The 26,099-nt window shown below is 39.3% G+C and overlaps 1 protein-coding gene across 4 annotated transcripts in view; it reads left to right on the forward strand.

Annotated features, from left to right (window-relative positions):
* Nucleotides 1-26,099, forward strand: part of dacha (dachshund a) — a 237,294-nt gene that overhangs the window by 143,235 nt on the left and 67,960 nt on the right. For all 4 annotated transcript variants that reach the window (XM_052100107.1, XM_052100106.1, XM_052100109.1 and 1 more), the window contains exon 3: nucleotides 7,296-7,427. In XM_052100107.1, coding sequence (XP_051956067.1) covers nucleotides 7,296-7,427 — 132 coding nt within the window. The remainder of the gene's footprint in view (nucleotides 1-7,295; nucleotides 7,428-26,099) is intronic.

Here is a 26,099-nt window from a genome sequence, read left to right on the forward strand (position 1 = left end):
GCCTGTCCGAGTGCCTGCGCTGTGGCCTTCGTCGCTCTCAAGGCGAGGTCGGTTGCTGAGCGCAGTTCCTGCAGCACATCAGGATCAGGTCCACCCCCGTGCATGTTGAGTGCTTTGGCCTGGTGGACTTGCAGGAGGGCCATCGCATGCAGGGCGGAGGCAGTGCATCCAGCCGCACTGTAGGCCTTCGCGTTGAGCGAGGATGTTGTCCTACAGGGCTTGGATGGGAGTACGGGCGGCTCCGCCAGGCGGTAGGGCTACCGGGGCATAGATGGTACGCAACTGCCCTATCGACCTGGGGAATCGCCCGTATCCGTGGCGCTCTCCGCCGTCGAGGGTGGTGACAGTGGAGCGGGTGGCACCTAGGCGAGCAGAGAGCGGGACTCTCCACGTAGGCGTCAGCTCATCATGCACCTCCGGAAGAAAGGAACCGGGGATGCGAGGCCGCGAACGGCGCGCTGCCCCCAGGAACCAATCATCCAACCGTGAAGGCTGTGGGGAGGATGGAGGGTTCCAATCCAACCCCACGCTCATGGTGGCCCGGGCAAGCATGTCGGACATCTGAGCGTTGGCCTCAGCCTGGGCCTGCTGGCCCGAAGGCAGCAGTCCAGGGGAGTCCTCGGCATCAGACGCCGCACTCTCCGATGCAGCGGCGAGCTCATCTGCTTCGGACTCGGGAGGATAGACAGCCAGGCCGTGAGGCGAGCTGCTATCGCCGCGAGCGTAGACGGAAACCATCGAGCGTGTCGGGGAACGGGAGGTTCGCGGGGGGTTACCCGGCGAAACTGCACCCGCTGCCGCCCCCAACGCCAACCGCACCGTCCTCAATCTCGTGGGAAGAAGGAGCAATGCGGGGTGCAGCTGGGGTGGCTTGCTTTCTGTTTAAAGCAAGCCGCGACCGCAACGTGGTCATGGTCATGTTCTCGCAGTGAGAACATGAACCATCCACAAATGCCGCCTCGGTGTGATCGTGGCCCAAACACACGAGACAGCGCCTGTGGCCGTCTGAAGCGGAAAGCACTCTACCGCATCCAGGAACGACACAGGGGCGGAAAGGCATCTTGAAAAAGACGCGTCCTTAAAAGGACGTTCAACGCTGCTGTGTTTGCTCTTTTAGAGAAATTAATATTTTATTTTAATATTTTACAAATTTTAATAGAAATTTACTCTTTTAATACACAGTGTGTGTGTGTGTGCGTCTGCGCTGTCGAAGCGCTCAGGGGCAACAATGCACGCCGTGCAATGTGAAGGAGAAAGCCGCTGTTGTGCGCCGTCAAGATCCAACAGCATGCAGATCGTCAGAGGAAACAGGAACGTTTATAGTGGTGTGTAACTCGCAGCAAACTGCAGACAGACCATCGGCTCCGAAGAAATTTTCTGAATGAACTCCTGTATTTGCGCCGCTTAAATACCCGTATGTCCGGGGGCGGGATATGCAAATACTGGCTGCCAACTCTCATTGGCCTTTTTTCATAGATCAGAGGTGGATATCGGCGCTCAAGAGAGACCCCTAGTGTCGCTTCTCCGACACAACGTGGAGAGAGCGACAGAAGGGGAACTAACTGTTGTATTACTTAATATAATGTGTAATTAAGTAATTTAAATCATCTTGCAGCCCCTTTGGAAGTTTGCTGATGTCCCCTAATGGGCCCCGTGCCCTTTGGTCCTTTTTGTTTATTGGTCAATATAGCATTCCATTAATGCTAAAATACACTATATAGTGATACAAACACCTGTTGACTTCATTTTACACTTTTATGCCTTTAAAATATATTTGTGGTTCTCCTCTTTAAATTTCTCATCTAAAGCCATCTTAGCCCTTTTTTGAAATAAACCAAAATGAATAGATGTCGAAATTAGCAAGATTTGCTGACCTGTATCGCGATCCAAACCCGCAATCACCCCCTGTGTCTTTAACCCAAGCCTTTAAGGTTTTATTACTGCGGTAAAGACAGCAAAGTTAAGCGCAGTGAAACAGAGAGCCCTCAATGCTGAAATGAATCCGTTGATGTAACGCTCACTGACTCAGATCAAAAGAAACCCCTTCAGATCAATTTTTTCTTTGCTTTGGAATCTACCTTTTCTCATACCACTCTTTAATTAAATGGGACATTGTTGTGTAGGTATGAAAAAGGGCCAATTCAAGCACATCACTGCAGAGGAATCCAGACGACCCATACCTGACCCCCTTCAAAACAACAAAAGCCCCCCGTCCGCCTGCCGGCTCACCTCCTTACTTGCAAACCAGGTGAACCATTAGCAACCAAGATGGACCTGTCAGATCTCGTGAACGAGGGAGTATCGGGCGAGGAAAGGAGGATAGATGTGTTCTCCTCTTCTCAGGATGTGCCCTAGCACCTTCCATTCATTTGGCGGGGGGTGACTCACGCCAGGGCCTCGAGTGTTCAAAGCTGGAGTTTGAAGCAGAGAGACTTGTAGATCTGAAGGGCCATATGAAAGGCAAACAATAAGCAATCTGTTTGTCTACCCCTACAAAATGGCACTAGCCTTTCATCCGCCGGCTCCCATTTCCGTGGGTCGCGACTCTCCTCAAACATCAATTACTGTTACGTACGCCGTTTGATCTCCGGGCTTCTCCTTGACATAGTATCAGGGGGGAGGCCGTATAGTGTATGTAATAAGACAATGCATCAATTGTGGCTGTTGTTTTCCTGCACTTTGTATTCTGTATAAATGTACTTGTTTAGATTGTGCATTTTATTTGGAGTCAAGAGAGAGAGATTGACCCTGCAGGAAATGAACAGAAGATGGGTTTGAATCGTTCTCGCGCTCGCGCACTTACCTATTTAAGAAAAGTACTCCGAGACCCTTCTACAAAATGTTATTGCATTAAAAGACTAAAAGACTAAAGCTGCAGTCACAGGCTTTGAGCATGCTACATTATTTTGAACACCGCAAGGAAAAGGACATGTCAAGCTTGATGATAAATAAATGGTAAATGGTCTGCACTTATATTGTGCCTTTTTAACCTTAGTGGTATGCAAAATGCCTCATTCACCCATTCACACACACATTCACACACCAATGACGGCAGAGCTGCCATGCAAGGCACTAGCCTGCCATTGGGAGCAACTTGGGGTTCAGAGTATTGGCCAAGGACACTTTGACATGTGGAGTCATGTGGGCTGGGAATCGAACCACCAACCCGGCGATTAGTGGACAACCCGCTCTACCACCTGAGCCACAGTCACCCTTAAAATGTTAACAACCTAAAAATGAAGCTTTCTGGCCTCCTGCATTTGGAAACGTTTAAATTGGAGTGAATGGAGTGCTAGTAGTGTATAGTGTGACCGTGGCTTAACTGGTGAAGTGACAGAAGTTAAAGGGATCGTTCACCCACAAATGAAAATTCTCTCATTATTTACTCACCCTCATGCCATCCCAGATGTGTAAGACATTCTTTCTTCTGTAGAACACAAATGAAGATTATTTTTTTTAAATATCTCAGCTCTGTAGGTACATACAATGCAAGTGAATGGTGACCAGACCTTTGTAGCTTCAAAAAATTACATAAAGGAAACTGAAAAGTAATCCATATGTCTCCAGTGTTTAAATACATACCTTCAGAAGTGATTTAATAAGTGTTGGTGAGAAACAGAACAATATTTAAGCCCTTTTTGCTCTAAATCTCCACTTTAACTTTCACTTTCAGATGTGAAAGTGAAACTAAACCGGTGCCACATGTGACTTTTTAGATGTGATAGTGAAAGATTTGGAGTAGAAAAAATTACTTACATATTGATCTGTTTCTCACCCACACTTATTATATTGCTTTTGAAGAGATTGATTAAACCACTGGAGTCATTTGGATTACTTTTATGTTTCCTTTATATGCTTTTTGAAGATTCAAAGTTCTGATCACCATTCACTTGCATTTTATGGACCTACAGAGCTGATTGTTAACTTAAGTTGACTTGATTTCTTCTTCATTTGCACTTTTATCAACTCTTTTATCTTCGTAATCGCCTTTAAACATCAGAAATCTAAAGCGATAGTACTGAAAAATAGAAATTGTGTCCTTGTTTCCTTACCTTCTCCTTAGTTGGTCCAAACCTGATCCAACTTGTATGACTTTCTTTAATATGTGGAACACAAAAGGAGATGTGAGGCAGAATGTTAAGGACTGACAGCCTCAGTCACTATTCACTTTGATGATAAATTTTTTCCATACAATGAAAATAAAAGGTGAGCAAGGCTAACATTCAGCTTAACATCACCTTTCGTGTTCTACGGAGGGAAGAAAGTCATATAGGCAACCACATCAGGGGACAAGAATTGATGGCAGAATTATTTTTTTTGGTAAACCATCCCTTTAAGCTTATAAAGAGTTTTGAAGCCTTTTTTACCACACACACACACCCCAGTCTTGTGTTGACAGTTAATTGTACGTTCCAGAGTGAGTTTGCGTCCCGTTTGGAGGCACGGGCAGCTGCGTCGCTGACAACTCTGTTGGATTAGACAACAAAGCGAACTCATAATAAATTGAATCAATCATGCTGACATTTTGTTTAAATGTGGTTGTTTTCGCCGAAAGCTTTGGGCGGACGGGCCTGGCTGCGTAAAAACACTGAGTTGCTTGTTGTCTTTTTTTTTAATACATACTGAGAAGTAGGTTCATTTATCTTACCCCCACCACAGTCAAGTATACCTACGACTTGTATTTTCCAAGATTTCATAATTTTTTGCTTAATTTGGCTTGCCGGCTGTCGCAGAATGGAAAACAAAAGAACATTGTTGTTCATTTTCATTCATAAGTGTTCGACAGGGGATTGCATGGCCCTCTGGGGAGCAAAAGTGCTTTCAAATCCATACGACTGCATGAAGCGCAGAATGAAGGAATTTTCTCCGGCCTTCTTTTTTGCGCTAGTTCACGTATTCCGTTTTTTTTAATGAATCAGATCAAGGTGACATCCATTGTCTGAACCTGGGTAAAAAGACAAAGCTTTTACTTCTACCCAGCCTGATTTGTGGGGAAACTTCGAGAGAGGAGTGCGAGAAGGCATTGCTTCTTAACTTAATGAATTACTTAATGTGTCCCTCCATCGTTTAATTGAATTAATTAGGAGCTTAATTGGGCCGAGTGATGATGGCTTCAAGGGCTGAGGAGCCCTTGATGAGTGCATGGTAGAGATCTAGAAGTGTGTGTGAGACAGTGAGTAACACAGATCCTCATTTGACACACACACACATACACACACTAGCACAGGACCATGAACGGAGAGCCCTTTGGGAGCGGATTCCTCCCTCCTCTTCCACAGGGCCACATTCTGCCAGTGGGCGGCAGTCAGGACCAGCGATGAAGCCCTCTAGAGAGCACTTCCTGAACATAACAATGACATTCAGCAAAATACAGCTGTGAGGGCTGATTTCTAAAGGAAGCAAGGCTGATAATGTGCTTGTTTCATGTACTAGAGCTTGTGTGTGCATATTGGGGAGACCAGGGCTGGTTGTCACAAGGGCTAAATCTCAGTACTGATAAGATTTAGTGACAAATGTCTAATTGTGCAGCTTTTGTTAGTTGGTTTCAAACACGTAGTTCAAAACCCTTTTAAATGAAAATGTTTCTGAGGAATTCTATCCTCCAAAGGAAATTTGTATATTTTTTGTTTTAGCTCTCGGGAAAACAAGCAAACATAATCAAACAACACTGGCATACATTCAGGCAAGTGTCAACCTATATTTAGATGGCAGATTTTTTTCTGAAAGGTTTAAATTTGGTGTTAGGGCCGAGGTGTTTTTATATGAAAGTCAGGACGGGGCAAGTTGTCACACGTGGTTTAAATGACATGCATTAATTTAAATATTTTTTGGCCATTATTTTCCACTTTTGTTGTATCTTAAATTGTTTTACTTTCTAAAATGTTGTTGAATAGCCTGTAATAGCCTGTTTTAGTGAAGTAAAGAGATGTGTGGATTTAGTTTTGTAGGTTGTGATGGTGGGCACACAATTCCCCCCTCACAACCACCTCATCATGTGTGTTGAACTGCATCTTTTTTCCTGGGCAAAAACAGGGAAAATATTCAATAGCTTTTTTGTAGCCTAGACCTCAAGGTATGTGTGTATGCAGGAACTGACCTTCAAAAATAAACCTACCCTGAGAAATATTCACTGTTATAAAAGGTGTGACAACTAGCCCCATTCCCCCCTACTTCTTCCTAATGACTTTGTTTGCACCTGGTATTGTTAACGTCCATGTGCCAAGTACAGGGTTCCCACACTCGTGAAAAACCTGGAAATATCAGGATTTTTTTATTTTATTTCTTTTACTAGTTCTAAAATATTTGTTCAGCTAGTAATTCTGCATTTTAAGAGCAATTTTTATAAAAACGATAAAATTAATTCTTATCCAGTGATCTAGAAAGTCCATAGAAAATCATGGAAATGTGGGGAACCCTGCACCCTGTGGTGTAAATGACGTCCAAAATGTTTTAAGGTACAATCACTTAAACCACTTTCAAAGGTATTAAGAAACAAATGGGGACAAATCGCATTTGTAGTATAAACGCTATTGTGTCTGGATACACCATAGACATCAATGAAAGACAAGCAACTCATAACTCATTATCATTGTTGCAAAACAAGGGAACTTTGCCGGCTATGAACAGTTTTACAACAAAAAACAACTGTCTGATAAATAAATTAGGAAAAGCAAATATACATGTATAGTAGCCCAATGAAGCATTTGAACACTTGAGTCACACTTAAACATTTATGAATGTTGTTGCTGTAGATAACAAAATAATGCTAGACCTATTTTTTTCCAGTTGACTCTGAATTGTCCCAAACCACCAGAATACTTGATAACATTAACTATGGACATGTTCCACTAACGTTTGACAACCAGAAAGTGTCTTAAAGTAAATCGCCTTAATTTTTTCAAAGAGCATATCTTTGTTTTACCATTTAAAACCTAACAAACATCTTTTTGTGAAATGTTTAGCTTGAAAAGTGTCCTCGTGTTATCTGATAGTTTGTAGTCTATTTCATACATTTTTAAGGGTGACTTAAGTGTCCAAATACTTTTGGGGGGATTGGGCACAAGACTTCACACTGAATGTCTTCGGCATGCTTGAAATCAACCTTCAGCGAAACACTGACATAAACTGATTTGTGTAGTCACGAAATCAGAGACGTTTGTTGATACCAGGTGAACAGCAATCTGTCTCGGCTGACCACTTGCAATCGGATCACGCCAGACGGATGTTAATACCAGGTGGAAATGGAGCCAGTGTCACAAAGTACATTTACCAATGCATGTGTGTTTGCATCACAGGTCTGACAGCAGCTGCCATGGCAGAAGCTATGAAACTGCAGAAGATGAAACTGATGGCCATGAACAACATTCACGGAGCAGGAAGCCAGAACGGTACAGAATCAGAGAACGAGGAACTGAACTCCAGTGCAGGTCAGAGTCACCCACATACAAAGAAAATTCAGACTATAATTTGACCTGGTATGTTCAGGGAAAATTTTAAAGGGGCAATTCACAAATTTGTTTTAAATTCTGTCATCATTTACTCACCCTCACAGATACAATACAATTAGCTTTGACTGTTTTCATGACTCGATAGCTTTAACTCACTTTTGTCACTAACCAGTACAGGCAATAGATGATCATAATATCAAAATAAAGAGCACTGTTAGGAATTGTTCAAAATCTAATCACCTCAGCACACACACACTTGCACACAAAAACACAGACGTGATCTGAAGTAATGGGTTCTTGCCCACGCACTCCTCTCCTTCTGCTGTGCTTTATTGAGGCTAATGAATGTCTTTAATGTTCCCCACCTGAGTGTGCTTTTAGATTGGGATTTTACATCACTACACACACACACACACACACACACACACACACACACACACACACACAAATACACACACAAATGCCATCCGTTGTTATTGCACAGACCAATAATGCTTCCATACACACACAAACACACAGTGCGTGTGTCTGAATATGCAATATGAGGTACACATTAATACCAGCATTTCACTGGTCATTTCAGTTTGCAGAAATTTTTAAATTGGGGTCAATTCATTTAAAACTAAAACACCATAATGGCATTGTAATAAATAATGAACCACAAAACAATCTAAATAAAAAGCGTAAAAATTATGAATATTCTTACAATACAATCTCTGTTGCTGTTTTCTTTTTTTTCAAGGTCATTTTTTACTTGTTGATTTAATTTGTCATTTGTAACTTTTTGTTTGTTTAAAAGTTATAAAACACTATGGTAAACGTGATCATTTATTATTATTTAATATTTATAAGAAATCATGACAAAATCATGTGAAATGCAACCAGGTATATCACGTTTTTTTTTTAGAGGTCAACCGATAGTGAATTTTGCCAATACCGATAACTAAGCTGGTGGAAAAGATCAATAACCGATAAATCAGTAGATAGTTTTTAAAAATGTTTTTATTTTTATGCTAAAATAGTTTCTACGTCTTTCCTTACTGTGACTGGTACATACATAGGGGCAACAAGAGTCCAACATTAATAAAATCCTAGATGCAGTTTATTGTGCAACAAAAATTCCAGAAATAAACAGAAAACAATAAGATTTTGTGCACGCGGGGCCTTTAGCTATAAACAAAGCAGCAAAACACTTATTTGGTGGGGACTCTTATTTTGAAATGTATGTTCTCTCAGTTCACAAAAACACAAGGGAAACAAAACATGCACTCTTACAATCATCTAAAATGGATGACAAGTAATCATTGTAAGGGGCTAAATACTGCATGAGCAGTAGTTCATCAACAGTAGATCATTATGTGGCACAACAAACTTCATGCAGAGTAAGTGTTTTCTTCAGAGTAAGAGTCTGCTGTTATACTGTAGAAACCCCCAGAAACAGAGGAATAATAGTAAAAAATCTATTGGCAACAATCACCATTCATTTTTGATGATAAACTATTGGTGCCGATATATCTGTAAAAATGATCAACCTCTACTATTTTGGTTCGATCAGAATGTATTTGATGTTTCAAATTTTGCCATGTTGAGTGCAGATTTCATTGTGGATGGAGCCACCCCAGCTCAATACAACAACAATATGAACCAAGCTGTCAAATATCTTATATGCTCGAACCTGGTCTCCTCTATGTCAGTAGTTCTCCACTGGTTTTGCTTCCGGATCCATATTTTGCATTGGACATAAAGTGGTGACCCAACATATTAAAAAACAAAACAAAACATATCCTGTATTTAATGTAGCCTGCATAACATATTGCATCATGTGACATCATTTTTGTTATTTATGTCATAATAATACTAATTTACAATAATAATATATCTTAGTATTTGTTTTTTTTTCTTCAAAAAAGTAGCCTATTCACATTTAGAAACTTTAACCACAACTGCCACAGCTATAATTAAAATGAGGTCTAATAGATTCTACCTGAAAGATAAAGATAATTTAATGTAAAACTATAAAAAAAATAAATAAAATCAAAATACAACAGTTACTATTGCTACTACAAAATTGAGAAACATTTGAGTAAGGTTTATTATGTATCATTTGAAAAGAAAAAGTGTATTTTGGCAGATAGCTTTTTTCCTCAGTGCTGTTTTAAATTTTGGAACGGTCTACTGTTTTTGGCCACACGATCTTACAGCAAAATCGTAAGAATTGCTATGACTTTTCTACATTTTGCTAATTCTTGTGACATCGTACGACTGCACTCTTTCACTACAGCCAATGACGTCACTGGACATCGTTTCCATCTAATAGGTGACAATTACTTGCTTCCTATCATGTTTACACACTCTACTGATCGGGTAGGTTTAGATAAGGGGTTTGGGTAAAGGCATAATATTAATAAGCATGCCCGTAATGCCTTGTGCGCGAAACTTGTGATTACTTCCGCATTAGACACCTGGGCATTTGCATGTGATGAAATCGTACACATTTATACGATCAAAATCGTACGATATAGCCAACTAGTAAAATATTTACAAATTTTCATGAGACTGGGTTGGTTTTTTGATGTTTGACTTCCTCCATAGTGCTTTAAACTAGAAGATTCTAACTAGAATTAAAATGGGTCGCATTAGTTTTGTGGTCTGCGCTGCGATATCGACGAAAGTCCGGTTGTGCTCCAGAGATACAGTAGGTTAAAGCAGAGCAGATCAGAAGCATATTTAGTGTATATAAAGCAACGAATGCGAGATCATAATAAAATGTGCCTGTTAATAGAGCGAGAATCATGGCATCGCTCTTTCCCTTCTGCCCGCGACCCTTTCTTAACAGACCTGCAACCCACTTTTGGGCCGCGACCCAACAGTAGAGAAACACTGTTCTAAATAACAAATTATGTAATAAATTGTCATTTAATTAATGTCCCAATTTAAGTTTTATTACAGATTTGGCTCATAATACATATGTCATAATGTATTAATAGTATATCAGAATAAACAAATCTTCTGCCAAGAAATGTAGTTCATTAGCCTAGCTGTACATTATTTATATTTTAATGGTTTGTAGAAAAGTTTGCAAATTAATGTCAGTATACAAATCACCTTTGAATTCAGTCCATTTGCATGGCAACGTGCAGAGAGAAGCAGAAGGTGTGTGGAGATGATGGAGCGATGATGGAGAGGAAAGGGAGAGTCAGTGTCTCTCACTCAATCAAACATCGTCTAATGTACTCTGGCTGCCGATCGAGCTAATGTTGATGATGAGAGAGATAGAGAGAGCTGCATCAATGGAAACTGAGAATCAGACCGAGTCAAATTTCACTCCTGTTTGCGGATGTCAGGGTGCTGAGTGAACAACAGTATTGGGCCATGAAACAGAGTAAGAACAGGCCCAGAACTGCTGAAGACTATAGGCGCTTGTTTATGTGGATCTGATAAGTTTGAATATTTAAGACAAAAATGAAAATTCTGTAATTTAAATAATGCCTGTATGGTACTTGCTGCTGTTGAACACAAAAGAAGAAATTCTACCGAAAAAACTAATATAGTTGTAGCCTCCAGAGGGTGAAGTGACAATTCACTATTCAGACTACCCCTCACACAAACCTATCATATGCCTGTCAAAATCTCAGGATAAAGATTACTTTAATGATACTTTATTGGTGCTCTTTTTGTCCTTTTTGGAGCTTGACAGTCTGGTCACTGTATGTTTTATTTATATGTTGAACAGAGGCTAAAAAATTCTTACAAACATCTCCTTTTGTTTTCCATAAAAGGAAGAAAGTCATACGTGTTTGGAAAGACATGAGGGGCAAGATTAAATAGTGGCAGAGTTTTTGTTGTTATAAAGATATTTAATTGGCCACTCTGAGCCAAAGCTTTGGAGTTCAGAGTGACTTTGAAGAACCATAGAGATTTTGGGTTTTGGAGCATACTTTTATAGACCCAAGTCCTCAAAAGCAGGCCACAGCTCCCAGGATACATTTGATTGGTTGTTGTTGCTCTTTGTTTGGGGTTGAGGGGTGATGGAGGGGTGTGTTGGAATCTGATCTAACTTTCTTGCGTCGCTGAAGTTAATCAAACACCCTCTGAAGCTGTCCCACAACTTTCACCTCTCTTTCTTTACCTCTTTCTCTTGTGTACCACCAAGACACGGCTTTCTCAGGGACAGCTTAAAAGTCCTGATAGCAGTTTCCTCTCTTTCGTACTTTTCCTTGCTTTTTTCTGGTCCCGCTTACCCCCATTTTTTTTGTTTTTTTTACATTCTCGCTAGATTTGTTTTTGGTCTCTTCTCCTCTTGCTGGCAAGCGTTTCCCTTTTTTTTTATTTTATTTTTTTTTTGGAAGGAGAACTTCAAAGGGAAATGGCTAATCTGTGCTTTTCCTCAGCTGTGTGGAACGTGCCACATAAAAGACTGAGCTATCTGCACCAGGCAGTCAGCACAGATAGGCTTGATTTCAATCTCTCCCTCACACTCTGTCTGCTCAAACGATACACCCCCCACCCCCCACCCCAGCAGAGTGAAGAGAGTACAGAATAAATAAAAAACAACACCATGCCGCAGTGCTTTTGACAGGAGCCAAACAGATTTGACTAGCCCTCAAAGTGGCTTGTTTGATTCCGTTATTGGGACACCCCTTCACTTACAGTCTAATCAAACTGTTTGGTAGAGGTGAGAATCAGCAGGGGCCTAAAGGAAATTTCTCTCCTGATTTACTTACCTTTAAACCATCCCAGATGTGTACGACTTTCCTTCAGCTCTGTTTGTCCATATAATGCAAGTAAATGGGTCCAAAATGCATATTTTGGAAGCATAACAGTAATCCACTCCAGTTGATCAATACATTTTTTCTGCAGCATTCAAAAATAAAAATAAATGAATTATACAAGGAAATAGTGTAGAGTACATCAGTTCCAATTGGTTTATAATTACACAAAAACTAGAGGTCGGCCAATAGTGGATTTTGCCGATACCAATAACTAAGGTGGTGGAAAAGGACAATAACTGATTAATTAGCAGATAAAGTTGGCGATACAACGTATACGGTGATGGAACACATTTCCATATAGGCACATTTTTCTTTGCATTCCCTCACTTCAATTTGAAACACTTGATTATATACAGTATTCAAAATAATAAAATATGCATTGAAGTGATGATAAAAATATGGATGAGTATTGTAAATGATGAAGAAACAGCAAATCCCCACTTTATTGTTTTTATTTTACTTCTAGAGGCCGCAGTTATACTATAGAACTACTTTGTTCTAACTGTAGAATCTTCTAGTGCCGGCCACAGAGGAACAGGAAAAATCTACCTGCAACTATCCGCACAGATTAATCGATAAAACCGATATATCGATCTACCTCTAACAAAAATCATTGCAGTCTAGCTGAATGGAGGATCTGTACAGACATTCTTATAAATGAAACAGGATATAGACTAAAGAGTCAAGCGATATTGTATTTGGTCAATGCCGTCAATTACGGTGGTGGAAAATAACCAATTAATCGGCCGATAGTTTAAAATGGAGTTATTGAATGTGTTTTCTTTCTATGAAAATTGTAGACTCTAAAAGGAAATCTTAGTGTTTCTTAAGACTGTTCACTAAGAGGCAACATTAGTGCACATTCAATGAAATCCCAGATGCAGTTTTTATGCAACCAAAATCCCAATAATAACCAGAATAAACTAAGGTTTTGCCCATAAATTGGGACTTTTAAACATAAATAAGACCGAAATACACCTGGGTCTCTTATTTTGAAATGTCTGTGCTCAAAACATAGTTTTTTATTTTTCTCTAGAGACACTATCTATCAATTAACTCAAAAATCAATAAGGGTTATGTAAATAAACATTAAATGATTTGTATCGCTTCAAATGTATTTTCTATAACGTCAACTCATATTAATAATATTCTGATTAGATTATTATCAAGTGCTCCAATTTGTGCCCTCCAACTCCACCAACGGGGAACATAAATTAAAAATAAATATATATCAGAGACCTATCAGTGCATTGCCAGGTCTAAGGCTAGGGGATGGGGAGGTTTTCCTTGTGCACCCCCCACTTGAAACTTCTGACACCCCCATCCTGAAAGATCACAATGCCCCAAAAGATTGCATCTTAGTACTGGCCCTTAGTACTGTCAAATTCTAGTATGGACTAATATTCTTGGCTCATTCGAAATTATCATTTTGTTCCATCAGAATCAATCGAACATTCATTGATCTAATTATACCGTGTGTTGTCTTCTCACCAACATGTTCTAAGTAGCACTTCTACTTTTCTCCTAATCACTTTTTCCCTAAAATAATGAAATAAGTATTGTAATACCTTGAAACATCATATATTTTCCACCACCTCTACTATTTGACATGGAGCAAGATGAATGTCTTTTTTTCTGATTTTGTAAAGTAGCACAAAGTGCACCTGAGTTACTTCAGTGCCGGTGTGTGGTTTCGGTTGAGGCAGACGCAGGGCTGCCAGGCGCAGAACAATGTTAACGCTAATACAGTTGCAGCCACTCCAGAGGGCGAAGTGAGTTAATGGGGCTCCTATGAAATTGTGTCTTTAAATATGAATACAGCTCAGAAAGCCCATGTTAACAAGGAAAAAAGAGGTGGAAGAATGGGAGCGGGCGGGAGAGGGTTCGAAAAAAGCTAAATAGTCACGTGTTTCTTGTCGGAATGGCGGTAGAAGAATAGGCGTGCAAAAAAGAGGCTCATCTGGTGTAATGAAGAATTGTCAGGCAAAATCACTGTCACAAACGACATCAGAGAAGAAGTGATATATTTTTTTGTGGGGCGACTGACAAGTTAAAATAGAAATCCCATGCATTATTTAAACGGGCTCGGGAATCTGTCAGCCATGTGATTTGCCACGTTAGCAAAAACCAGGTAGAGAGAGAGAGCGAGAGAGCGAGAGAGATAGAGAACGAGAGAGAGAGAGAGAGAGAGAGACTCATGCAGAGATTGCGTGGCTCAGAGTTGTGTATGTTGCAAATCCCTAACTACCAGAGTGGTCAGCACTTTTATTTCTTCTTTTCAGTGTTTCTTGCCTACCCTTTCATCTTGACATCACACTTTCAAGAGCTTTTTGCTCATCAGAGAGCAACTGTCACTCTTATTAAATCAGATTGGACTATCCTACTGTTGAACTTTACAATATCAATAATTTTATAATAAAAATAAAAATAATAAAAGGTAAGTTTGTTTTCATTAACATTGGTTAACTGTATTAGTAACATAAACTAATAGTAAAAATACTTTTATAGCATTTTTTACTACATACACATTATTTTACATTGAAAGTTGTAAATGTTAACATTATTTAATGCAATCTATATTATCATAAACAAAGAATTATAGTATTTTGATAAATTAATATTGACCGAGATTAATCAATATTGTGAAAAATATTTTATAATTGTTAGTTCATGTTACTTATTATATTAACTAAAGTTAATGAATATAAACTTGTTGTAAAGTGTTACCAAATAATAATAATATTGTTAATAATAATAATAATAACAACAAGTATTTTTTTCCTTTGCATTACATTGATGAGAATTAGATATTGTTTTCACATTACATTAATGAGAATTTGGTGGGAAAATGTGCTTTATTGTCATAAAAGGATGTCTCTAATTAAAAATTTATAAAAATAGGCATTTTATTTAAACAACATTTTTTATTTTGGGGTGAAATAAAATTTCTTGACAGGTTTTGTGAGATTCCCCCTAGTACAGACTGCCTGTCCCTACCTATAATCCAGCTGTAACTGGAGACACTTCTCTCTCCTCTAAGCACCCATAAACATCATCTGATCTTGGCTATCCTTTGTTTTATGTAAAATATTGACCGTGTCAAGGGCAAGAGGGAACTGTGTTGATCTTGTGGCTGAGGTGAGGGAGTATCAGTTTCCTTTCACTCAAGCAGAGCCGCTCTCTGAGAGTTGAGCTCACTTTTTGAACTTGGGTCCAGGGTCAGTGTTTGGTTTGTGAAAGAGATCAATTACAAGGATATAATTGTCCTAGGATCATACCTGGCTGGTAATGTGTCTCACATTCTCATTCAGTTAGAGACTCCCACTTCGTGAAATAATGAGGAACTGATTATACATGGTTCTGCAGTAGCTCACTTGTTTGAGCTGGTGTATACATGCTGTAACCTGTGCTCATCATCATATTTTTATGTTATTAGAGAGATGCGTAGATTGGATAGAGCGACAGGAAATTGTAGCATTGCAAGCCCGACTCAAACCCATATATCTCACGTGAGCAACACAGCTTAACTCATATGGAGTAAAAGTCAACTAATCTACGCAAATATTGCGCTCAAAGAATCTAATCAAACTTATAATGAAATGTTTATTTCACAGAGGACAATAAAGGATGACTTGCAAATATAATCATATCAGATTTTCTTTATATTTACGGTTACTTTAATTCCACATATTGCTGCTTAGTTTGATCTGTTCAGTGTTCAATTGAGTAATAAGTCCAATATGATTTCTACATAATTTCAGTAAATGTTTATAATGTAGACAACTATACAAATAAATTAGATTGAAGAAATTATGAATTTAATTATATTAATTAATTTACTCTCTTTTGAGAAACGTTTTTTTTTTTTTTTTTGCAGATTTCTCAGGTTATTATTGTTACACATTTGACCTAATAAAAATCATCAATCACATTTTCCATTTTAAATATATTTTTCCTGAGCAATAAGTTCAGATAGGTCATAATAAGATATTTATCAGTACCTATCATCTTGCATGCAGGATGACATTCACAAGTCAGAGAGCCACATCGCCGCATATGGCCAGAATTTCACAACCAAGAGCAGGAATGTATAAAAAATTGTATACTGTAGGTGATCTACAGGTTGAAGATTGTTTGAAAATCTCTGTCATGCTGACTTTTCATAAATCTCCCCCAGATTATTTGTTATTGAAACATTAACCCAGATCCAGCATTCAGAAATGAATATTCTATAAATCACCCTGACTGGGACAGGAGCTGCTTGCTGACCATTGCCGGAACACACAGACATACACATACACATATTCAACAATGAACATACACATATTCAACAAAAGCATGAAGAACAACTGAGCAGTATGTGTTCAAACCTGTGGAGCAGAGCTGCATTGATTAGCCACCCTGTCTGTCAGGATGCAGTCTGTCAGATAAACAGATGGCTTATGCAGCAGATGACCATATGAAGGACATGCATTATCCTCACTCACCGCCATGTGCATCAACTTCCCTGCACTGCTGAAGCTTAAACCTGCTCCTGACTGGCTTGCCCTTACCTTGATTTCCCGATGACCCTGCAGTCATCCAGAATTAACGTGTCACTGAGAATTGACTACACTTCAAGGAGGAGAGTGATATGTCATATACATTTCATCTCTGCAAATTATGACCCTGAATTACTTTCATTGGGATGATTCAATGTATTTTATAATTATTTACCCTAAATTACAAATTTAGGCTGTTTTCACACTGGGTTTGATTGCTTGGTCCGAACCCGAGTTAGGAAACCTAGCAACAACTCTTTACCTGTAACTCTGTAACTAGGTAATGTCTCAAAAGAAAATTGTGCAATTGACTTGACTTTATATGATAACTTAAACAACATTTGCATTTGTCTGCTATGGCTGCATTGCAAGTAGACGTGTGACGATATCACTTTTTTTACATCACTACAATTGCTGAAGCTTTTATCATGGTAAACGGTATTATCCCGATATTTAATTACATTACAAAAATGGGTTGAATTACTTTAATAACTTTATCTCTTAATAACAAGTTTAATTACCTTTTAAATACTAAAATGGCCTGATCATTAGTACAGATCTTGACCTGTTGAGGCTAATGTTAAAGTAAGGCTAGATTGATTTTGTCAATCCAGCTACTAGGCTACAACAATATTATGCATTCGTTTCTTTTCCGGCGAGCAAGTCAGATGTTCATATTTACCAAGGCGTTAGCTACAAATTTAATAACTACAAGTTCACTCACACTTTAAGGCAGCATTCGATTGCATGGCTTCCAACTTGAAATTAATATTGAAATCATCATTGTGTCACATTTTAGGCAATTTATTTGATTACAAACAGCAATGAAAATGCATTATACTATAATCATTGAGATGGGGGCTTATGTTTTTGTGACGATTGCTTTTAAACGTGAACTGAATTGTGAACTGTACCCCAGACCACATTTTCAAGAGCAACCAAACAAACCAAACTCTGACATCATGGACTCTGGTACACACCAGAAACTCTAGTGTGAAATTGCCTTTAGGAAATTATAGTCACTCACTATAAAAGAATAAAACCTAAACAGCTTGATTAGTAGAGAAACAAACAAATATACAAACTTTGGTGTTCCCAAACCCTTTAGGTGATCACACCTTCAGAAAATGGTCATCAATTATAGAATAGAAGTAAGTGTGGGCTATTGAGATCCATCTCAGATAAAGTGATGTTGGATCTTCTTTGTAAAAAGTGTTTAAATATTTATGCAATATTTCTGGTTCAATACAAGTTGAGCTCAATGGACAGCATTTGTGGCATAATGCCGATTACCAAAATCATTCAATTTGACTTGTCCCTCCATTTCTTCAAATAAAAGAAAAATCTGGGTTACAGTGAGGCGCATACAGTGGAAGTGAATGGGGCCAATCCGTAACCGTTAAACTGCTTATAATGCAGTCAACTATAATTAAACCTTTTGTAGGTTGATTTCACCAAAAAATTTAACACTATGGATAGATTTTTGGTGCTGTCAAAAATGGCTCAATTTGTTTGAGTGGCCCATCAAGCCCAACATAGCAACATTGGCACAACCAATGATGTGATTTTGTGTTGGGATTATCTGTTTGTACAACCAATAGAATACTGGAGGCCAAAATGCAAATGCTGCTGCCTGAGTAGTGTTCATGCTAGGGCAATTATTTCAAATAATTCTCACACTGTTATCTTATCCAGAAGTTTATGAACAGGTTAAGAGTGCCTGAAGAAAGTGCTTGTGAGTATGTGTTTGTGTCCAAAGCTTCTGTATTTAGTCTCAAACCCTCAGTTAAGCTAATGGGAATCCATCCTGCATAATGACCCACAGTTCCTGTCGGTAATGAGATGTGGGAATTGCCCGTCCGTTCGACCAGATGATGCTGTATTAACGGACTGGGGGCTGCCCGGAGCCCCAAAGCCCCGCCTCATTTTTCATCTGCCTGACACCGGAGCTGACATGAGGGTCTGAAAAGGGATTGATTTCAAATGAGCCTCAAAATGACGTCTAATGAAAGCTAATAAAGACATAGGGCTCTCAACTCCAAAACAGCCAAACGAGCCTCGGTCCATCGAGGATAAACACTTGATGAGTGTCCGTTTCTAGATGGAGCTGGCTAGTCTTCATCTATATTTAGCTGGGCACTTTTATGTATTTGATTTTTTTCCTCCAAGCCACATTTCCCCAAATGTGTGGCTTACAAGAGTTGCCTAGGCCCTCATCTTTGGAGGCACTCATTGATATGTAAACGCAGAGTGATATCAAAGAAACATCTTTTCAAGCCTTCTGTGAAGCAAGCACTACTTATGATCAAAGGCTAGTTGCCGTAAACCGTTCAAAGAGAACAGAGTCCTCTGATGGCCATTAATGTGTGTCTGTGATAAAGGTAAGTGAAAGACTGTGCCATCTTATGCAGCACAAAAGGCCCATGAGAAACACAATATAGGACTCAGTTAGCGAAGCTGATGAGATGTTGAATATTTAGCTGGAGGTGAAGGTATAAATATGACATTCATAATAAAGAGGCCTCAGCATAAATAGCAACTTAACTACTGAAGTTGTGGGATCCAGAATCTTACCCAGATTTTAGGTTGAATCATTTTACCTAACTTTTCATCACTTGGTGTTCAACAAGGCTCTGTACTTGATCGACCTCAGTTTTGCCTTGATCAGTAAAATTAAGCCATCTCAGCCCAATCTGAAATGCTTTTTACTTACATAGTGTTTAGGGGTTGGGAATCAGCAGGGATGTGGCCATTAAATATTGTGTTGTTTTCTGCATCAAAATATGATAGGATTGTCATTCAATATTGTGATATATTCCAATCTTTTACTTCTTAATCATCTTCATTTGACTGTGGTACTTTGCGAAAGAAATGCTGAACTTTCTGCCTTGTCGTAGAGCCACAGAAATATTGTACAGCATCAGTAAAAAACAATCCAAGAGAATTAGTGTACCTTTGTTCCAGCATGTTTACCGTAGCATGAAAACCATTGCAGTCGATGATTGGATACTAGATACGTTGGTGTTTGCTTGACAAAGCCTTGTCTGATGGATGGATGGATGGATGGAAAGGAAGTCCTGCCCTACAGGTAAAAGAGCCAGTCACCTTTTAGATACAGACATCGTTTAGGTTTGTATCAGAGTAAAAATTTGCTTTTGGCTGTGGCTTCACTCCTGTCAAAGCTTTTTCCCTCTTTCGACCTTCATCCTACTTCTCACAGCAATTAACACTTCATTAAAAGAGATCTTTAATAATTTTCACTTTCATTTCAAACACTTTTACCTTGGGCCTCTGGTGGATTGCTCTCTCATTATTCTGGGAGGGAATTAATGACTTTAAATATATATGTTTTCCCCCTTGATCTCTCCTCTTCGTTATTACTTCCTTGTTATTCCGTGTAAATAGATTTTTTTTGCACCCCAAACCCAAAGCTCCCTGCACTCCTATGGGACTTTGAGTGGAGGTGTTTTCATAAACTTGTAAAGACATCTATGCTTTTGTCTTCTTAGTCATCACAACATCTCATCTACAGAGCTGTTTGCGAGTAATTTGCTCTACCTAATGAGATTTACTGTTGCTCTGTGTTAAATCTGTCTATCTGGCCCAGCCTGGATGTTAGCGATTCGATGCAGTGTATTGCATTAAGTGCAACATGAAACGGGAACATATTTTGGGTTGACTTTTCAAAGTGCTTTCCAGCAACATCATATCATGCTTGATTACAGTAGGAAATGCATTGGTAATGGATATCAAGGTAGTTGGCAAGAGAGTGACTTCTGTGCAGTATGCTCAGTGCAGTGGTCTATCATATACTGTCTTGAGTCCTCTATTCTAGGGATACAGCATGATGGTTGACAAGTCGACTAGTTGATTTGTGAGGCTGCCAAGTTTATCTAGATTTTTGTGAACTGTAAACCAGCCTAACTTATCAGGACTTTCTTAAGACAAATTAATCAACTAGTTTTTCAGGTAACCCACCAACTAGTCAATTATGAATATCTGTAGTTTTCCACATCCCTATTCTTCATGAGCTTAACCATCTAAATTTTCATTGGTCAATCATCTTCACCTGAGACCATGCTCACCAGCACACTGTATTTCAGACAGTAACAGCTTGGAAAGGTCTTTTCAGTGGGGTGTTGAACGTAAATTATGCCATTGTCACCACAAAAACTGCATTTTCTAAAGCTCCATCATCAACACGCAGTCTGATATTGATTGAAGAAAGACAGAATTTGTTGCGCTTCCATTCTATCTATATGTTTTTGAAAGAAAGAAGATGTAGTCAATTTATATTGTTTTCAGTTGCCAATTCCTATAATCTCAAAATGGCCAAATAACATCTGATTTTTTTTAGTTTATCACTATAATTATGTAAACACCTCCTAAACAACTCCTTCAATAACAGTTAGATGAATGTGAAACCAGCTTAATGATACAGGGATTCCTTAAGGTCAATTAATTAACTAGTAATTCAGGGAACCCACCAACTAGTCGTTTTTAAAAATATAGTTTTGCACATCTCAACCCTTTCGTTATCTACTTCCATAAAATTCCACAGTGCAGTACATTCGCATACAGTGTGACTGAATCGAGTTCCACGCAGATGTCGCATTACCATGATGGCTGAAACTGATGTATAGCCATGAAGGTTGTCCTCCTCAGGGGGCTGAAATGTGCGAGGTGCGTTAGGGTGTGTGTAGGGACATCTGTGCAAGCAGGGTGTATACTGCAAGGAGGACAGCTAGAGGAGTGTCTGGCACAGTGTAGAGGGATATAGAGAGCTCAGCAGGCGACCTACAGAGCATCTAACACACACTGCCACTCTCAGACGCAGTTACGCCTGCCTCCATCAGCCTCCTAACCTTAAAACATGCAGCTATAGACACACATGTCACTCCTAACACTGTAAACCATGCCTTAATGTTACACATGGGCAAGCTAGCCCTCAAGGCCTTAACCTCCTGAGACCCGAGCATGACTGCAGTGTGCATTTTCTATTCCCCTTTTCCATTCTGGGCAAATAGTAGCCCCTAATAAACATGCAAAAAATTGTTTTCCTTAATTGATGTCCTCATATTAGATTAGATTAAACTTTATTGGCATTGTGCTGAGTACAGGTACAGAGCCAATGAAATGTAATTAGCATCTAACCAGATGTACAAATAGCAATATGTATATAAAATATATATATATATATGAGTATTACAATAAAGATTTTTATGGAGTGCAAAGTTATGAGGTAGAGAAGCAGAGACCAGCTCAATGCAAATGTCTATGAATACAGTACGAGGTATAATATATATACAGTGAGGGAAAAAATTATTTGATCCCCTGCTGATTTTGTAAGTTTGTCCACTGTCAAAGAAATTATCAGTCTATAAATTTAATGGTAGGTTCATTTAAACAGTGTGAGACAGAATAACAACAACAAAAATCCAGAAAAACGCATGTCAAAAATGTTATAAATTGAATTGCATTTTAATGAGGGAAATAAGTATTCGACCCCTCTCAATCAGAGATTTTTGGCTCCCAGTTGTCTTTTATACAGGTAACGAGCTGAGATTAGGAGCACACTCTTAAAGGGAGTGCTCCTAATCTCAGTTTGTTACCTGTGTAAAAGCCACCTGTTCACAGAAGCAATCAATCAATCAGGGACAAGATGTCAGGGACAAGATTGTAGATCTACACAAGGCTGGAATGGGCTACAAGACCATCGCCAAGCAGCTTGGTGAGAAGGTGACCACAGTTGGTGTGATTATTCGCAAATGGAAGAAACACAAAAGAACTGTCAATCTCCCTCGGTCTGGGGCTCCATGCAATATCTCAACACGTGGAGTTGCAATGATTATGAGAACGGTGAGGAATCAGCCCAGAACTACACAGGAGTATCTTATCAATGATCTCAAGTCAGCTGGGACCATAATCACCAATAAAACAATTGGTAACACACTACGCCGTGAAGGACTGAAATCCTGCAGCACCCAGAAGGTCCCCCTGCTCAAGAAAGAACATGTACAGGCCTGTCTGAGGTTTGCCAATGAACATCTGAATGATTCAGAGGAGAACTGGGTGAAAGTATCAATCTCTTTGGCATCAACTCAACTCGCCATGTTTGGAGGAGGAGGAATGCTGCCTATGACCCCAAGAACACCATCCCCACCATCAAACATGGAGGTGGAAACATTATGTTTTGGGGGTGTTTTTTTGCTAAGGGGACAGGACAACTTCACTGCATCAAAGGGATGATGGACGGGGCCATGTACCATCAAATCTTGGGTGAGAACCTTCTTCCCTCAGCCAAGGCATTGAAAATGGGTCATGGATGGGTATTCCAGCATTACAATGACCCAAAACACACGGCCAAGGCAACACAGGAGTGGCTCAAGAAGAAGCACATTAAGGTCCTGGAGTGGCCTAGCCAGTCTCCAGACCTTAATCCCATAGAAAATCTGTGGAAGGAGCTGAAGATTCGAGTTGCCATACGTCAGCCTCGAAACCTTAATGACTTGGAGAAGATCTGCAAAGAGGATTGGGACAAAATCCCTCCTGAGATGTGTGCAAACCTGGTGGCCAACTACATGAAACGTCTGACATCTGTGATTGCCAACAAGGGTTTTACACCAAGTACTAAGGCATGTTTTTCAGAGGGGTCGAATACTTATTTCCCTCATTAAAATGCAATTCAATTTATAACATTTTTGTTATAATAAATTTTTCTGGAATTATTTGTTGTTATTCTGTCTCTCACTGTTCAAATTAACCTAACATTAACATTATAGACTGATTATTTTGACAGTGGGCAAACTTACAAAATCAGCAGGGGATCAAATACTTTTTTCCCTCACTGTATATACGTGTATATATATATATATATATATATATATATATATATATATATATATATATATATATATATATATATACACAGTGGGTACGGAAAGTATTTTTTTGTGTTTTTCTGTCAATATGGGGTGCTATGTGTACAATAATGAGGAAAAAAAATGAACTTAAATGATTTTAGCAAATGGCTGCAATATAACAAAGAGTGATAAATTTAAAGGGGTCTGAATACTTTCCGTACCCACTGTATATATATATATATATATATATACACACAGTATCTCACAAAAGTGAGTACACCCCTCACATTTTTGTAAATATTTGATTATATCTTTTCATGTGACAACACTGAAGAAATGACACTTTGCTACAATGTAAAGTAGTGAGTGTACAGCTTGTAAATTTGCTGTCCCCTCAAAATAACTCAACACACAGCCATTAATGTCTAAACCTCTGGCAATGTCCAGAAAATGTCCAAATTGGGCCCAAAGTGTCAATATTTTGTGTGGCCACCATTATTTTCCAGCACTGCTTTAACCCTCTTGGGCATGGAGTTCACCAGAGCTTCACAATTTGCCACTGGAGTCCTCTTCCACTCCTCCATGATGACATCACAGAGCTGGTGGATGTTAGAGACCTTGTGCTCCTCCACCTTCCATTTGAGGATGCTCCACAGATGCTCAATAGGGTTTAGGTCTGGAGACATGCTTGGCCAGTCCCTCACCTTCACCCTCAGCTTCTTTAGCAAGGCAGTGGTCATCTTGGAGATGTGTTTCTACACTGTTATACAAGCTGTACACTCATTACTTTACATTGTAGCAAAGTGTCATTTCTTCAGTGTTGTCACATGAAAAGATATAATCAAATATTTACAAATATGTGAGGGGTGTACTCACTTTTGTGAGATACTGTGTATATATATCTCCATCAGATCTGAAAGCAGCATCACGTGCCTTCAGCAGGAGTCGGAGTTCCTTGTTCATCCAGGGTTTCTGTATTCTGTATTGGGGTATGTTTTAATTGTTTTATGGGTGTTACCTTGTCGACACACCTGTTGATGTGTTACAGAACAGAATTTGTGTAGGTATTAATGTCCATGTGTAAGTTCAGGTTGGCCTGAGAAGCAAACGCATTCCAGTCTGTGTTCTGGAACTCATGCTGTAGTGAAGAGTCTGCTCCTTCCAGCCACACTTTTACAGTCCTCACTGTGGGTTTCACACGTTTGATAATGGGGGTGTATTTGGACAGTAGGAACAGCAATAAGTGATTAGATTGTCCAACATGAGGGATGAGGGTGGCTTTGTAGGCATCAGAGATGTTTGTATAATCATGATCAAGAGTGTTGTCTCCTCTTGTAGGGCAAGAAATGTTTTGAGTGCTTTCCTCAAATTGGCATTATTGAAATCCCCAGCAATGATAAAAGCTCCATCCGGATGTGTTGTTTGCAGTTTACTAACAACAGAAGAGAGTTCCTTCATGACTATCTTAGCATTAGCATCCGTGGGTACATACTGCAGCAATTATGGTAGATGTAAATTCATGGGGCAGGTAAAAAGGCCTGGACTTGATATTTATTATCAGCAGAACTGTGGGATTTGGTAAGAACAGCATCGGTGCACCAAGTTCTGTTTACATAGATGCAAACACTCCAAACTTTGCTTTTACCGGAGTCCACAGCCGTTCTGTCATCTCTATAGATATTACCCCTCTAGCTCAATTGCGCTTGGTATGGAGCATGACAAGTTTCTATGAAAACCATAACGTTGCAGTCCAAAAACATTCGCTAAGTAATCCAGAGCCGAAGTTCGTCTATCTTATTTGCCAGAGACCCTACATTAGCGAGGAAGATGCTCGGTAGCACTTGGCGATGTGGGATGAACTTTAACTTAGCTCACAAGCCGCCCAGCATACCCCGTCTTTGTTTACGCGCGCAGTGCTGGCGACAGGCACTTCCAGTCGGACTGGCTGACTCACTGAAGTCCGGGGACTGAAGTAACTCTGGAGGTAGCAGATGGTGGTCTAATGTCATATCCACTGAGGCATTTTTGGAGCAAAGTTTGATGTCCAATAGTGTGTGATGGCTGTGTGAAGTTAATGCAAATTTGTGACGAACAACTGAGCTGAAAATAACTAGGTAAATAATGACTAATTTGCAAAAACTGGAGAGATGATGAGCGCTGATCTTGTAATCAATTGTGGACAGCGGGACAATTTTTTTCTAATTAATTTGTAGTAATACAAAGCTATAGAAAATAAGTTTTCTTTTTCAGTTTGTTTATTATGTTTTCAGGAGTGTTTGTTATTCATGTTTTTCAGATGTTACAAACATTACAGCTGCTTTTCTGTAAACAGCTTTGAAAAATTTATATTTGAAAAAGCACAAATAAAAAACTAGCTCTAGTGCTCCTAATACATTTTTTAATAAAAACATAGGAGCACAGTCAAACATTTTGCACAGTTGTAGTCCAGTTTTTTTTTTTTTTTAGAGATGGTAA

The sequence above is a fragment of the Xyrauchen texanus genome, chromosome 31 (assembly GCF_025860055.1).
Source record: "Xyrauchen texanus isolate HMW12.3.18 chromosome 31, RBS_HiC_50CHRs, whole genome shotgun sequence".
In the NCBI taxonomy this organism is placed as follows: Eukaryota; Metazoa; Chordata; class Actinopteri; order Cypriniformes; family Catostomidae; genus Xyrauchen; species Xyrauchen texanus.